The sequence below is a fragment of the Helobdella robusta genome (genome assembly GCF_000326865.2).
Source record: "Helobdella robusta unplaced genomic scaffold HELROscaffold_10, whole genome shotgun sequence".
Classification (NCBI taxonomy): Eukaryota; Metazoa; Annelida; class Clitellata; order Rhynchobdellida; family Glossiphoniidae; genus Helobdella; species Helobdella robusta.
Window position 1 is genome coordinate 4813656 of NW_008703571.1, and position 14362 is coordinate 4828017.

At 31.4% G+C, this 14362-nt stretch overlaps 2 protein-coding genes across 2 annotated transcripts; both read right to left on the reverse strand.

The window, feature by feature from the left end:
- Positions 1-280: 280 nt before the first annotated feature.
- Positions 281-1315, reverse strand: HELRODRAFT_166997 (hypothetical protein; the record flags this gene model as incomplete). Its single annotated transcript, XM_009012144.1, has 3 exons — positions 281-315; positions 441-526; positions 837-1315. The coding sequence occupies 3 exons, from the start codon at positions 1313-1315 to the stop codon at positions 281-283; spliced, it is 600 nt and encodes a 199-aa protein (XP_009010392.1).
- A 3741-nt stretch (positions 1316-5056) lies between these two features.
- Positions 5057-9107, reverse strand: HELRODRAFT_166998 (hypothetical protein; the record flags this gene model as incomplete). The annotated part of the gene is made up of 5 exons (XM_009012145.1): positions 5057-5073; positions 6142-6250; positions 7208-7383; positions 7721-7943; positions 9048-9107. 5 exons carry the CDS (start codon positions 9105-9107, stop codon positions 5057-5059), a joined length of 585 nt encoding a protein of 194 aa, XP_009010393.1.
- Positions 9108-14362: the final 5255 nt, after the last annotated feature.

Below are 14362 nucleotides of genomic sequence, written 5' to 3' on the forward strand. Positions count from 1 at the left end.
GTATGTGCGCAGAGTTTTTGAAAATTTGCTAGACTTGTGAATGCATACTTTTAAAAATTTCATTTCTTCTACATTAAAAACGAGAAAAAAATAAGCAAGAAGAAATAACTAACCAAATTGAAGGAGAGCGATGTGCTTATGAATCTTGACCAGCTTCACGCACATGTATGATGGATGACTGACAAATTATTTTAGAACAATTAACATTTTATTTTGTTTTAAATATAATTATTTTTAAATATTCAAAATTATGCTAGGGCTTATCAACAAAATAATGTTCTCAAGTTGAACATTTCTTCAGTTTTTCACCAGTTCCTATTTTGTCAAATAAAACTATAATAATATTTAATCCAAATGATTGATAATGATAATGTAAAAATTAAGATTAGAGTTGGTAGGTAAAGAGTTGAAGGACGAACACTCTGCCCACGTATTCATACCCTCCAGCGTGCAGTACCTATCGTAGCAATTGTCGCTGCTACAATCCAACAGCTGGTAAAGCCATTCAAATCTAAATAGACACAACCTCTTATAAAAAAATTATAGAAATATAAAAATAACTAAACTTTTGTGCTGAAAGTTTTAACAATGAATTTGTCAAACAGTAATTATTTTTTGTTTTGTGTCACCCCATCTACATAACGAGAGCTCATTAATCTTTAATAACTGCTTCATGTCTTATATTTGCTTGTAAACGATTGTTCTAAAAGTCAATTACTTAGCACTAATCGATGATGGGAACTGGTTATATTGATCCCTTCATTGGAAGCGGTTGTGTACAAATTTACAATTTAATCAGAGAGAATTTAAAAATGGTTGAAAACCTATCAAACTACCATTCATTGATGACGTGAGCAAGCAGGATGAGCCACGCTGGATCAGCGGTTTTGTTTGCGGTGTGGTCGGAACGAACGTTGGTGCTACTCGTGTTTGTGGTGGCCAGATGAGATATAGATTGTTTGACGTTCCAATTTTCGTAATTGTTAATTGATAATTTTGAATTTTGATTAGAGATGTTTTCGGAAGAGTTCGAAAAAAATATATTGCTTGTTAAGTTGATGTTTTTATCTGAGATGATGTTATTGTCAAGATTGTTGGCATTGTTGAAGTTGTGGAAGGTGCTGAAATGGTCGATGTGTAGGCACTTGATGGTCGCTGCAGCCGACCTGCTGGAAGACTCTTCGTAGACGGAGATCGTGTCGTTGAAGTCATCCGTTACGTAGGTCACGTGTGGATTTTCTTCGTACAACCAGGTGCTTCCGGTCAGCCATCTTGGAAATGAACACGTGTTGTTTGGATTGGGCCAGTTGTACATGTCTGTAAAACATTCACAAACTTACTTGAATTTATTTTAATTGAAATAAACTTTGATGACGTTTTGGATTCACATATAATCTTTTTGTTTTAGCATTAAAATATTGCATTAAATTGAAATAAAATTTGGGATTTGCTTCTTCATTCAATTTAAATTGGCTCATTAGAACAATTCGCATAACATTTGACGTCACGTGCATAGCAACTGCATCGAACATGGTCAGCAAGTAGTGACATCATGAATGAAGGCTCGGAATGAAGCAATTAAAATATTTCTTTGACGTTTCCTGCTGCTGCAGAAATTTTTAAATTAGAAAATATTTTACATCTTGACTCGTTGGTAGCTATGAAAATAAAATTGATAAGATGCTGGCGTTTGTAGTTGAAGGCAAACAGTTTTGAAGATACAACTTAAAAAACACTAACTTATAAAAAATAATAAGCGTATGCAATTGTTTCAAAAATTCAAATACTTCTATCCTATTATGAATGTGATTTGGCTGGCAAGTTAGCTCATCAGTAAGAGTGCCGCGTATCAAGCTGTTGTTACGCGGTGACATGGTTCGAATACTGGCTTCCTAACCTTAAAGACTTATCATACGCTGTGAAGCGTCGTGTGGTGTAGGTAGTACTTTCTTTGTGGCACAAAAGTTTAATTGCAAGTATAGAAAAACATGTACAGGTCAGAAATTCTGAATTTTCAGAGCTGCCTAAAAATGAACACAAAAATAATTGAACTTAAATGTTAGATGAGAATAAATTTTCACATTTCAGCTGGAATAAAAATATTTTCTTGAAATTAAATATTTTTAATAAAAAAATCTCTAAAAAATGATTGATTTCAATTTGCAATGAGTAAATTACAACAAGTGTTCATTGTAAAGATAGTTAATGGAATATGAAAAAGTGAAAGTTATTATCGTGAAAATAAAAAAATTATATTAAATAATTAGTTAAATGTGAATGAATTGGCAATTCAAATCTGCATTACTGCAAAGCACATATAAAAGTTATATTCAACCACTAAAAGAGGCATGTTTTTGCAGCTTTTTATTGGTTCACAATATCCTCCGAGCTCTTCAACCTTCTTAGTCCATATATCTCCCACTTCATATATTTTTTTCAAATTCGTACATAAAGTGTATTTTAGTTGCAAAACACGAATCTGAAAAGTTTTTCAAAAAAGTTGAGTCGTTTTCGTTCTGTACAGCAATTTGAATGATCCACCTTCATAAAGGAGGCAAGGATCGGGCACAACTTTTAGTTTATGCTACAACCTTGCTGCATATCAAACACATAACGTCAAAGTTTTTCAAATTTTAATTGAAAATAAGACAATGGTTTATTTACAAAATAATTTTGAAACATTAAATTATTAATATATCTCAAATGTCAATAAGATTTGATGAAACACTTTTCTGGAAGTAAAACCACATCAATTTTCAAGCAAACGAGATTAGGTTTTTAAGCAAACTTTGTAGGTTTTCTGGTCTTATATGTACATAATAAGTTGATTTTTGCCTCCAAATCAAAATTCTGGTTGGACCCGTCTGTCTAAACATGGCAGATAACCAACTGACCTACCCCATTTGAAGCCGAAAAGCGTAACTTTTGGGATAAACTTCAACTAAATCTCTCTTGAAACCAAGATAGTCTAGTGGAAAAGCTTCGTGCGACGGTGAATTTTTAAGGAGGTAAATCGCATTTTTTATTGAAACATCAATCACCAACAGCATTCTCATCAGCACTATTTTCCTTTGTCAAAAAACATCTGGAGGTAAAATATAAAGATCAGCTTTTTTGAACTATCCACTTTTATTCATGCACATTACATAGGGAACAGTGTATTTTTTATAAAATAAAATAGTTTCATGATAATTAACATTTTTAGTAATTCAACAATTCAAAAAATATATATATAAACAAAAACATCACCATAAAGCAAGCCAACTACATTATAATATGTTATTTTTCAGGTAGATGCCCTGCCACCTTTATAAACTTTATAAGGCTCACCAAAAACTCTCCAAATAGCAAAACCTAGGCAACTTCAAATTCAACAAAGAAATTATTTGTTAACTTGTTTGTTTACGAAATGTTTATGGAACATCTGGTATAATAAATCAAAGACGTTAAAAACTGAGAAGACTTTATAAGTACATCTGGGCTGGGCATATAGGGGTAATCTAAAACCTAGTTAGAAAGATTTTACAATGAAACGAGCTTGCATACACGAAATGTCATGTTTATCACACCTCTGTATTTTTTAGTGGAAAGTATTTGTAGTAGGATAATTGTTAATTAGATAATTGTCTAGATGTGGTTTTTGCCAAGTGGTTTCGGTCATGATAAGCAACGTTCGAGTTGGTTTGTTTTCCGTTTTTCAATATAATTATTTGGATTTTAAGTTTCAGTTCTTCAAAAACCAAACATAATTAAAACCATTATTTCGTTTTCGATATGGTTGAAAATTTCATTGATTTTCATTTAATAACATCAAGTAATTTTTGTTGCATAACCAAGTTAATAGGAGGAACGACAGCGTTGAATAAATAAATAAGTATTCCCCGTTGTTGAATTCAATAGTTGCTCTGATTTAAAACATTTCAAATAAAAATGTCAATTGATTTGAAGTGAGAAATTGGTAATTTGGTAATTGGCATTTACAAACAAATTAAAACAATGATGTTGCATTGACTATTTTAATGTAGTTTTGACGCAATCCAAAAAATTTTTGTATCTAAAAACAGTTTTAATTATTTCAATTTGGTAAAAAAATGATGTTCTGCGCTTGAAATGTTGTTTGTTTAATTTGTTTGTTCGCATGAAAAATTAAATTGAAAAAAAAAATAAATGAAGAAATCGAAAACAAAAATAAATAAACGGAAGATCAGATTTTTGTGACGTGAGAGATGGTGAACATCAAATAAGCTCCATCAGCACCAGCCAACAACAATTTAAACGCACTGCAGGTCAACACCAGACCTATTCAATTATTTTATTGCTGATGAATTTTTAAAATATTTGAAATGGACTCAAAGAATTATATTTAAAAAATGTTCGTGTTACTAAAAAATTATTGAAATGCTAAATGCTGAAAGCTTCATCAAAGCATGTTTTGTGCTGCTTTTTTATATAGTTAATTTTAAATTTACTTCTCTTGATAATATTTACTTGCAATTTGTTGATGAGAGTGTTACTGGAGATAGTGACAGAGCCAGAAATTTGTCGTAGGGGGATGTTAACTTAGTTTAAAAAGTGACATCCTTTTTTAACTTATCACCGAACGTTTGCTATTTTGACTAAAATTTTTCTTGTTTGATTATCACGTAAATTTTTGGTACTTTTTAAACATAAAAAATCTCTTCTTGTCTATAAACTGAGTTCTACTGACTTAATAACAACACTGCTCACCACGGCCTCCCCTCCTCTAGATTCGCCACTGGGAGAAACAGTTTAAACCGCAACAATTTTACTTTGAAAACTCTAGAATAAATGTGTGAGAAAATAAATTCAACTTTTTATTCGCGAAATTATTTAGTCGTTTGAAGAAACACGTGAAGTAAATTTATTGATTACATTTTGCGATGTTTTAGATGCAGAGATTTATTTTTCAATGTGCCTGTGAAAGCATAAAACAGGAAAGCGTCTTTGTGACTTGTAGATTAGAACGAGTGCGATGCAAAAATATAGCTTCAATTTTTATGAGGCCAAGTTACTGTGCTTATGTGTCTGTACGTACTTATATGTGGCATGTGGCTGTCCGAGGTTGTGGTTGTACGTGTTTATGGTTGTGTGTGTGTATGTGTAGTTGGTGTTATTGATTCGCGTACACAAAAGTGTTTGTGTGTTTCTCTGTGTGATCGTGTGCAAATTTGTGCATATGTGGGTGATCGCTTACATCCGATTAAATGTTTTTTCATGCAAATACACGTCACATCGTGCAAAAATCTGAATTAACGGAATTAAAACAAAATCAACATTCGCTGGCACACTGCTGGGGCAAATGCGATTTTATAAATTAAAAAAAACTTCATAATCTCTTGAATGCTACTTTATATCAATATATTATTAAATTATTTCAATCAATGAATGGATGTGTAGCAATTAAAATTTAATAAAAAGTATAATCATGTGACTTGAAGTGTTGGTGGTGAAGTTTCCAATGATTTTTCTCCCAGCAAGATAAATTAGGTAGCTATTTTTTCATTGAAATAAATTTCTTTTGCAAATTTTTTATCTAAAGTTTTTGTTTCTGTTCCATTGCTTTTACTTCGGAGCTTATCTTATTTCAACTGGATTGCATTTCATTTCGCAATGCAATCAATCGAGAGAAGTGCCGAACTTAAAATATATTCTGACACGAAACAAAAATTTAACTTTTATTTTTATGCAACTGAATGAACTTTATTTGAAAATAAGTTACCAATAAATATTATCATAAAGCGGTAAACTTAACTGTTAGACGCAAGCTTCTAAGGTTCAGCTTATTTTGCTCCAAACAATCAGGAATATTTAACTTTTTGTGATTCGATATTGAATCATTTAAAATTTTCTTTATTTAAACTTTTTTTTATTGCTCTAAGTTTTCATGGCTTCAAGAACAAATCAAGTTTTTTCGATTTGATAAATACTTAAAGTGTGAGGTGTGAAGAAAAAATTTATGAATTTAATGAGTAATGCAAAAATTATTTGTTGAATATAGAAAATAAATTAGATCGTTTGTGTTGATAAATACAAATATTTAGATTGATTTGAACATGCTAACCATTTAAATTTATAATTATTTCACAAGAGTGATAATAAAAATATAAACAAACGGCAAACCTTCGGTCAGCTCGAAGACCAGAGGACCCTCCCTGGCACTTCGCAGGTTCGAGCACGACGAGTTGCTGGAGACCGACAGGTAGGCCACAGCTCCTATGATCTGGTACATCTGAGTGTTGTGATCGTCAATGAAAAAAAATTTTTGTAAATCAAAGGATAATAACAACAATCATTAAAATAATTAATATTAAGTATTTTGTCGATTTATTCTTATAGCAGGCAGGCAGGGCTCAGTTGTCTGAATGAAAAAACTAAGGTGAGTTTTTGCTTTTTGATGAGGTTTGCGTTAGTAACATTGAAATAGTTAGCGATAAAATTGTTGGCAGTCGAAAATTCGCTGAACACAGCGGGAGATGGCATTAGAATTTTTTGTGGGTGTCGTCCCAAAAATACCTGGTTGAATTAATTCCTGATTGAGTTTAATAAATTCAATGACAACTTGAAATCTTATAATGAATATTTGAAAATGATTTTTTTCTTTGAGATAATTCACACTTTTATCGTTGGAAATTTTCGAGCGAGAAACGTTAAGGCATAAAGATGTAAGGCACAAGGTGTTAGGGAAGGAAATAATTAGTTTTGTTTTTTCCCAGATATCTTTTAAAGACAATAATACAGAATAAGTTATTAAATTTCATGTAAAAGATAAATTACAAAAATGGTTTCTTCAAATTTTTCATACACGCTTGCATATTTATAATGTGGCATCTAACTGAATGTGAGCGCGTAGCTTAGAAGGCAATCTTATATGCAATGCCTTTTCTCAACGTTTCAATTTGTGAACCTGACAAAAAATATTTTCAATTTGAAAACGACAGCGAAGATTTCGCGTGTGAAGAGCTTGTTATTTGTCTGAATGTTGGTCAGCCCCTCAGCTTTATGGGAGGTATCATGTGTGTTGTGTTCGTTTCGAGATCATGCCTGCTTGCAGTGTTTGTTTCATGCCAACTGATTCAGAAGTTGGAATAGTTCATAAATCAATGAATCAAATTTGTAAAATGAAATTTTTTAACGAACATGACATTTCAATGGGATTGAGGGAAGGATAATAAAAAAGTAAACTTACGGCACATCGATAGTAATGTTGTTGACCCTCTTCATGGTTTTGCGGCTTGAATGTTTGCGAGTTGAAAATGGAAGATTGGAAAATATTTGAAGAGTTGTGCACTTTATGAGTGAACTTGACGAAGAGGAACCTGTTGGCACCCTCCTTCCACCAGGAGATGCAGTCCATCTGCACGTCTGTCATTCAGTTCGTACAAATTCATTCAATATTAAAAGTAAGCTAAACAATTTATATCTGCTAATTTTTATTTCTTTTAAGCGTTTTTAACCATAACAAATAATCCGTATAAACATTCGGTTTAATTTGTAAATTCCTTTCTCAAAATAAATTGATGTTACTCTTTATTTTAAAAAAAATCTAATTTAATTTAAACATCGGTACCTGGACCACAGTTAGAAATAAATTATCTCAATTTTCCGGGCTACTCACACAATCGGTTAATGAATGAGAGAAAGAAAAAAAGGAAGAATAAAGAGAAAGAGAGAGAGAGAGAGAGAAAGAACGAAGACTTACTCTGTTCGAAGGAATGTGTTCGCAGTCTGCACTTTCGCAACCTGAAGAGAAGACTGGATCCAGAGGAGCAGACGTGGCTGTAGGAGGTTGGACTCCTGCAGGAATCCCTGCTCACGTTGGAGTAGATCACGTGGTACGCTCGCGTCAGTGGACACTCTGTTGGCTCGGAGTTCACTGAGTTGTTGGCAGTTGTTAACTGATTTGTATTTTTATATTCTGCTTGCTGAATGGGATGAATAATGTCTTTAAGTTGGAACAATATCAGTTGATGTTTGTTTCTAACTTTTTTGAGTTACGCAAATGTGCACAAACATTAGTTTTTTTATCTATTTCTCAAATTTACAAATTTTATTTGCCATCTAACTAATTTTTTTCATTAAACATATTATATGACCAGGCATTAAAATAGCTTACGAACGGTACAGAAAAAGATGTCATTGAAAAGAGAGAGAGAGAGGGAGAGAGATCACTGGAAAGTGAGAGAGGACAAGACGTCGATAGTAATCATCCATGTGCGACCTCGGGACGTCATCAATGCATATTTTATGCGTGAGTGATTATTGCAATACTTATCAGCACTATCCATTCGCCCATTCAATCTCAATTGGGAATATTTACTTCTTTCTGTTTTTCCCCAAACACGCACATCTCACGTAAGTATTATATTGTACTGTTTGTTAATCTTGAGTTCATTTCATTCTGTCAATTCAGTGAGTTATCAATCTAGCTCCGTTGAGATCATCTAATTCCTGGATGTTTGTTTGTATACCGAAAAATATAAATCAAATAATTCAAACTGTGCGATGAGTAGCGGCAAGGAAGTATCTCTAGCGCTGAGTAAACAGATTTTAGCAGGCCGAACATGTCCTAACACAGTAAGTCTGTGCATGATGTTTGTTGGAAATAAATTAAAAAAAATTTTGATAATTTTTTTTCTCATCTATTTGCCCGATAAACTGGGTAGTGGATATCTTATATAATATTATACTAATTAACGTCAACTAACAATTTGATGATATTCTCAAAAGTTTTCATGATGACAAAGTTAATTTTATAAGAACGTTATGTTACCATCAAATCTATTTCTTATTAAACAAAATTTTACCAGGTTAATTAAAAAGATTGAAAATTTTGATAGCGCGTTCAAGATTTGACTTTATTTGAAATGTCAATTCATAAAATCATATTTAAAGCATCGTAACAAATAGAAAAATTCAATTTTTATTATTATTAATTTTTTGCGTCTTATTTACTTAACATTTCAACTTTAAAAAGTATTTTGCTTTATTACGCCTGCAGACATCTAGTACTCAATCAAACTTCTTACTTTGGTAATTTCATACTTTAGTAATTTAGGGTGATGTCCAAAAACCAAATTTGCATACATTTTTATTTTTTTTTATATACAAGTTTATTTTCCATCAAAAACTATGTAAAAGACAGGAAAAGGAATGCTATATTATTGGTGACCTTAACTAATGTAACTAAAGTACTGAGCCAATAAAATCGGTTGTCATCGTTGCCAACAAACTATATACAACTCATCAGAAAGTGACATTTAAAAAAACGCTTTCATCTATTTGTAAATTACACTGTAAAAAACAGATAAAAAATATCAACTCCGTTTTCTCAAAAAATTCCGACTTCGGATAAAAATTACCGATTTCATACTCCGGGTTCCGACTCCAAAAATTTTTTAACATTCACATCCTAACTTTACCTTGTTATCACTGCTAAATAAAAAAACTTTTAACGAAATAAAAACCAATCAATGTAAATGTTTTTCTTAGTGAAATTATTTTTTATTTGAACATACCGAAAAAAAATTGTGATTTTATTTGCATTATAAGCACCTATTTTTTATATATCGATACACATATTTGTTTATCTTCTAAAAAACACAATGTTAAAAAAATTTCAGAATATAAATTTTTTAAATTCATAAAATTTTCCGATTTTGGAATCAGATGAAAAATATTCGATTCCGACTTCACCCTGTCAAAAGTTCTGACTCCGTCAAAAATACCCGAATCTGACTACATCCTGGTTAAAGCAGTCTCAAATTTTTAAAATGGTTATTTGTAAAGAAACTTAAAAGTAATTTTTAAAAGCTCTCAATTTCCAAATTCTGCATAAAAATAATTTTATTAAAAAAAAAATTTCTGTAAAATCTATGCAGAGTAAGAAATGATGTTGCTTGCTAAACTAGGAACGAAATGCTCATTCCACCAATAAGTTACATACATTAGCTCTATTTTTTTTTTATATATTAAATTTATGTAAATTTTGTTGTTGGTAGCATAAGTGTTGGAGCTTGCTCATGAAATGTTCCTATGAGGATTTAGAAGGAGGATTATTTCCAAAAGTTCAACATTGTTATGTTGACACTATTCAACTTGTTGAGTGAATCAAAAAAATTCGTCAAATTTAAGAACAAGTTAAAAATTGGAATTGTTTCATTTGAAGTGGCTTGATTCATCGAATTTAAATTTTTTATGAGTATGTGAATTTTAATGATGAAAATTTGTTTGCAAATGAAAATAACTGAACTGAAATTTGAAATAAAAATGCTACTAATGAACAAGAATGGTACGATGTTGCAAATAAACCTGATGCAACAGGATGTAATGATTCAACATTATCATATCCCCTGATAATATCGAAAATGATACAATGAAATAATAGTGGTGTGATGATATTATTTATATGATATAATATGATAAAGTTATATGCATAAATTATTGGTGAAGATTGCGTGTTTAATGTGACCACATGACTGAAGGTTTCATATGCATGTATGTATTGTTGCGGTGGGGTAGGAGTGAAAGTTATGTGATGTGGATGAGTCACTAACTCCTGACGAGGTTGTGCACTGCTGAAGTTCGATCCACTTCAATCTGGCCACAGATACTCTGCAGGGCCGTCCTACCGATACAGTAGCCTGCATGGTTTACAAAACAAAATTCGTTAATTGATGTCAGCTGTTGAATGCATTATTTGCTGGTGATCAGCAGTGTGGTGAATTGATGATATTTTTGTGTTTTCAACTGCCAACAAATTCATTTAATAATTTCCAGTCTCATGCGTTTTGTAGTTTTAGAATGATTTTGATTAAACTAAATTGTACATTTAAATCCAAGTTCTAATAAATTTTAATTTAAATTTTTTTCAACTATGAAATGATATTTTTTTTTAAAGACGGAGTTGGAAAAATTTTTTAGTGAATTTTTTCAGGATGTAACGCGAAAATTATTATTCACGACCAACAATCTTTTTGATCATAAAGAAGGACATGATATTATTAACATGAGAACAAAAAGCGGAAAAAAATAAAATCCTCTCAACAGACTGAATAAGCTTATTTTATTGCATGGATAAAGAGCAAGTCGTTGAATAAAAAAGTAACCACGTGTTTAATCATTTTTTCTCCATTTTAATTTTTTCTGGGCGTAATACTAAGATTTGTGATACTACAATTTATCCTTGTGGCGTATATTTTGACCACAGTTTAATATCTGTCTGCTTACCGATATTTCGTCCGCTTGCTAGAAAAATCAAAAAAACAGTGCACTCGTGGAATTGTGTTGATAAACAAAAATTAACAATTAAAAAATTAAAAATTAATTAAGTTGTGATTCTTTTATAAGCAAACCGTGCAATTTCATTGATGCAAATAAGGCAGCTCAGTGTTTCAATGATGAACTTGTAAGAATCGCCAATATTGTGAAGCCGGTTCAGTGTTCATATTGTTGAAACAAAACTAGTAACGAACGCTCCGTGGTATGATGTATGGTATGATGTCGTAAAATGAAACGTGAGTGTAGAAAGTTGGAAAAAAATACAGAAAATCTAATAAAATAGAGGATAGAGCGCAATGGATTGAGTTGATCAAAATAAAAAACAAGGTCTTTTCTGAGTAAAAACAATCGTTTTGGAAAGGGTTGGTGGAGGAGAATGATAATAATAGACCAAAAAAATTATGGCGTGTTTTAAATGAAATATTTTTCAGGGAATCAAATGGTACTGATTGGGGTGATTACTAATCATACGGCTAATATATTTGTTGAATATTTTACTAATAAAATTAAAGAAATAAAAAATAAAATTCGTAAAATGGGTGATCCTATTATAGCGATCAGACCCAATGTTGAAATAAAATTTTATGAATTTTTACAAATGACGGAAAAAGATATAAGGTCTATCGTAACGACGTTCCCGTCTTCATTCATTTATACATTCAAGGTTGGACTATTGTAACGGTTTACTCAAAAGAATTGCTAGGCGTAAAATTGCTATGCTCCAAACGGTTCAGAATAGGGCTGCTAGAATCATTGTTGGTGGGCAAAGGCTTGATCACATGAGCCCGGCACTTCGGGGATTTGCATTGACTGCTTGTTCATGAAAGAAAATGTCTAAAATATGTGTTTTGATGTATAAAAGCTTGAATGGGTTGGCACCGCAATATTTGTCTAATAGGTTTCTGTACAAATACACTATTGGTCAGATGATTGTGATTTATTTATGCAGCCAATGACAGCACTGAAATTAGGGTAACGAAATTTTGTGGTTTTCTGGAGTAAAGGTGTGGAATGATCTTCCGCTAACTTTGCGTGATCGCAATTTGTCGTTTTCTCATTTCAAAAGACAGTTGAAGACATTCATTTTTCAGCGATAGGTTCGAAATACGTAGAGAGCGCCTGTGAGAATCTTTTAATGGGCGCTATATAAACCATCTAATATAATAATAATACTGTCGTTCAGAATCTTTCGTTCAAGCATTTTGGTGCCATGTGAAATCTCAAGTCTGACAACGTCCAATTATATCATTCCATTTAAAGTCGGCTTACTTATTATTTAATAACAGTAATGTTGTTTCACAGCTAACCCATTACATATCGGATGTAATGGGATTGACATCGTTTGTTACCATTTTTGGGGTTTTTGACAAAATTGATCATACACAATAATCATGTTGTATAATTCAGTTTATTCGAAATCATTTTAAAACTATAAAATACAATTTTCATTACTTTTTATGTTTTTGAAAAGTTCACCTCATTTAGACCGGAGTGGTTTGAATGTAAAACTATAAAATACAATTTTCATTACTTTTTATGTTTTTGAAAAGTTCACCTCATTTAGACCGGAGTGGTTTGAATGTAATAAATTCTAATACGTAAGCTTTGTAAATGAAATAACTTCACGCAAGTCACTCATTTGTACACAAGTAACCGAGTACTTCCATTCTTGAACCACTTCTTTTCAATATTTACATTATTGACTTACGTCTATGTTTGACAAAATTAAAACTTTAAAAGGTTTATGGTGATGAGTTCACTATAGTTCATAAATATTTCATTAATGTGGAAAAACAATGAAAATAAATCGGAACCACATCCTTTGAAAAAAAAGAAAGCTTGAAAGAGTCCGTGGTCGCAGAAAGAGCAAAGCTTACAAGAACAATTTTTGCCTGTCAGTGACAACTGTTACTCTGCACCAAGATAATGACAGCATGGCTTCCAGTAAAGTTGTAAGCAAGGCTGCCGATAGACTGACTAAAAATAAAATGTATTGGGTTGATAATAACATCTTGTTTAAATCTCCAAAACAATGTGCAAAAAGATGTTAACACCAACTATATCCTAAAACGAGAATATAATTTTTCAATAATGTGCTTTGGTTAAAATATTGAATTTTATGGAAGAGCGCGTGTCATAGATTGACCGAAAACAAGATTGTATGAGTTGGCACAATTTAAGATACCAAAACTAAAGTCTTCACAACTAACAGACACTCTCTATTTTCTGTTTATATATCATCATTATTATTATATGCTATGTCCGTTATATGTTATATACGTTTTTTATGTTTTTTTGCTGGTTCCAAAATAATGTCATAGAGCAATTTACATTTATTTGAGCAATAAGCAATTAAAACTTGCACAAATAGATTTTTAAAATGTGTCTGTTATATTTTTAAATTGTGACTAACTGGATTTTAAATTATTCTACAAGATCTGTACTCAAATGTTATTATTGCTATCTGCTACTATAAATAACCAAATTATTTAGTAATAGTTTGGTCGTGCCGGGATAAAAGCTGTAGAATACTGTACAAAACAAAGTAAGATGAGCTTCTACATTTAAACGTGAGAGAAATCTGAAGTGCAACGAGCAAAATCTTTAAAAATTCAAATTACTTTATTGTTTGATTTTTTTGTCATATTTATATTCAAGCAAGATATTGTTTGTTCACAAAAACATGTTCAGTATTGTGCACACAAACATTGTGAAATGTTTCACAAAAGTTTTTTAAATAATAAGGATATATTTAGTTAGTAAAATTGCAAATATGCAATTTTCAGGACAAATACTTCTGACAAATTGGCATTAAATAAATGTTTAAAATAAAGTGGTAAAAAAACACAAAAGTTAATTTTTCTCCGACGTGAAACTAGAATGCGATAATAGTCCGCCGGTCGCATAAAATGGACAGGCTGGCGGTAGTGTACGCCCTCGATCTATCGTACTTTGTCTAAAGAGCTTTGAATTTTTTTACGAATAAAGACAAAGTTAACATGGAGTAATGTTTCACTTATAATGTTTATACACATCAGAACTATTGTATCAATAGGTTTATGAC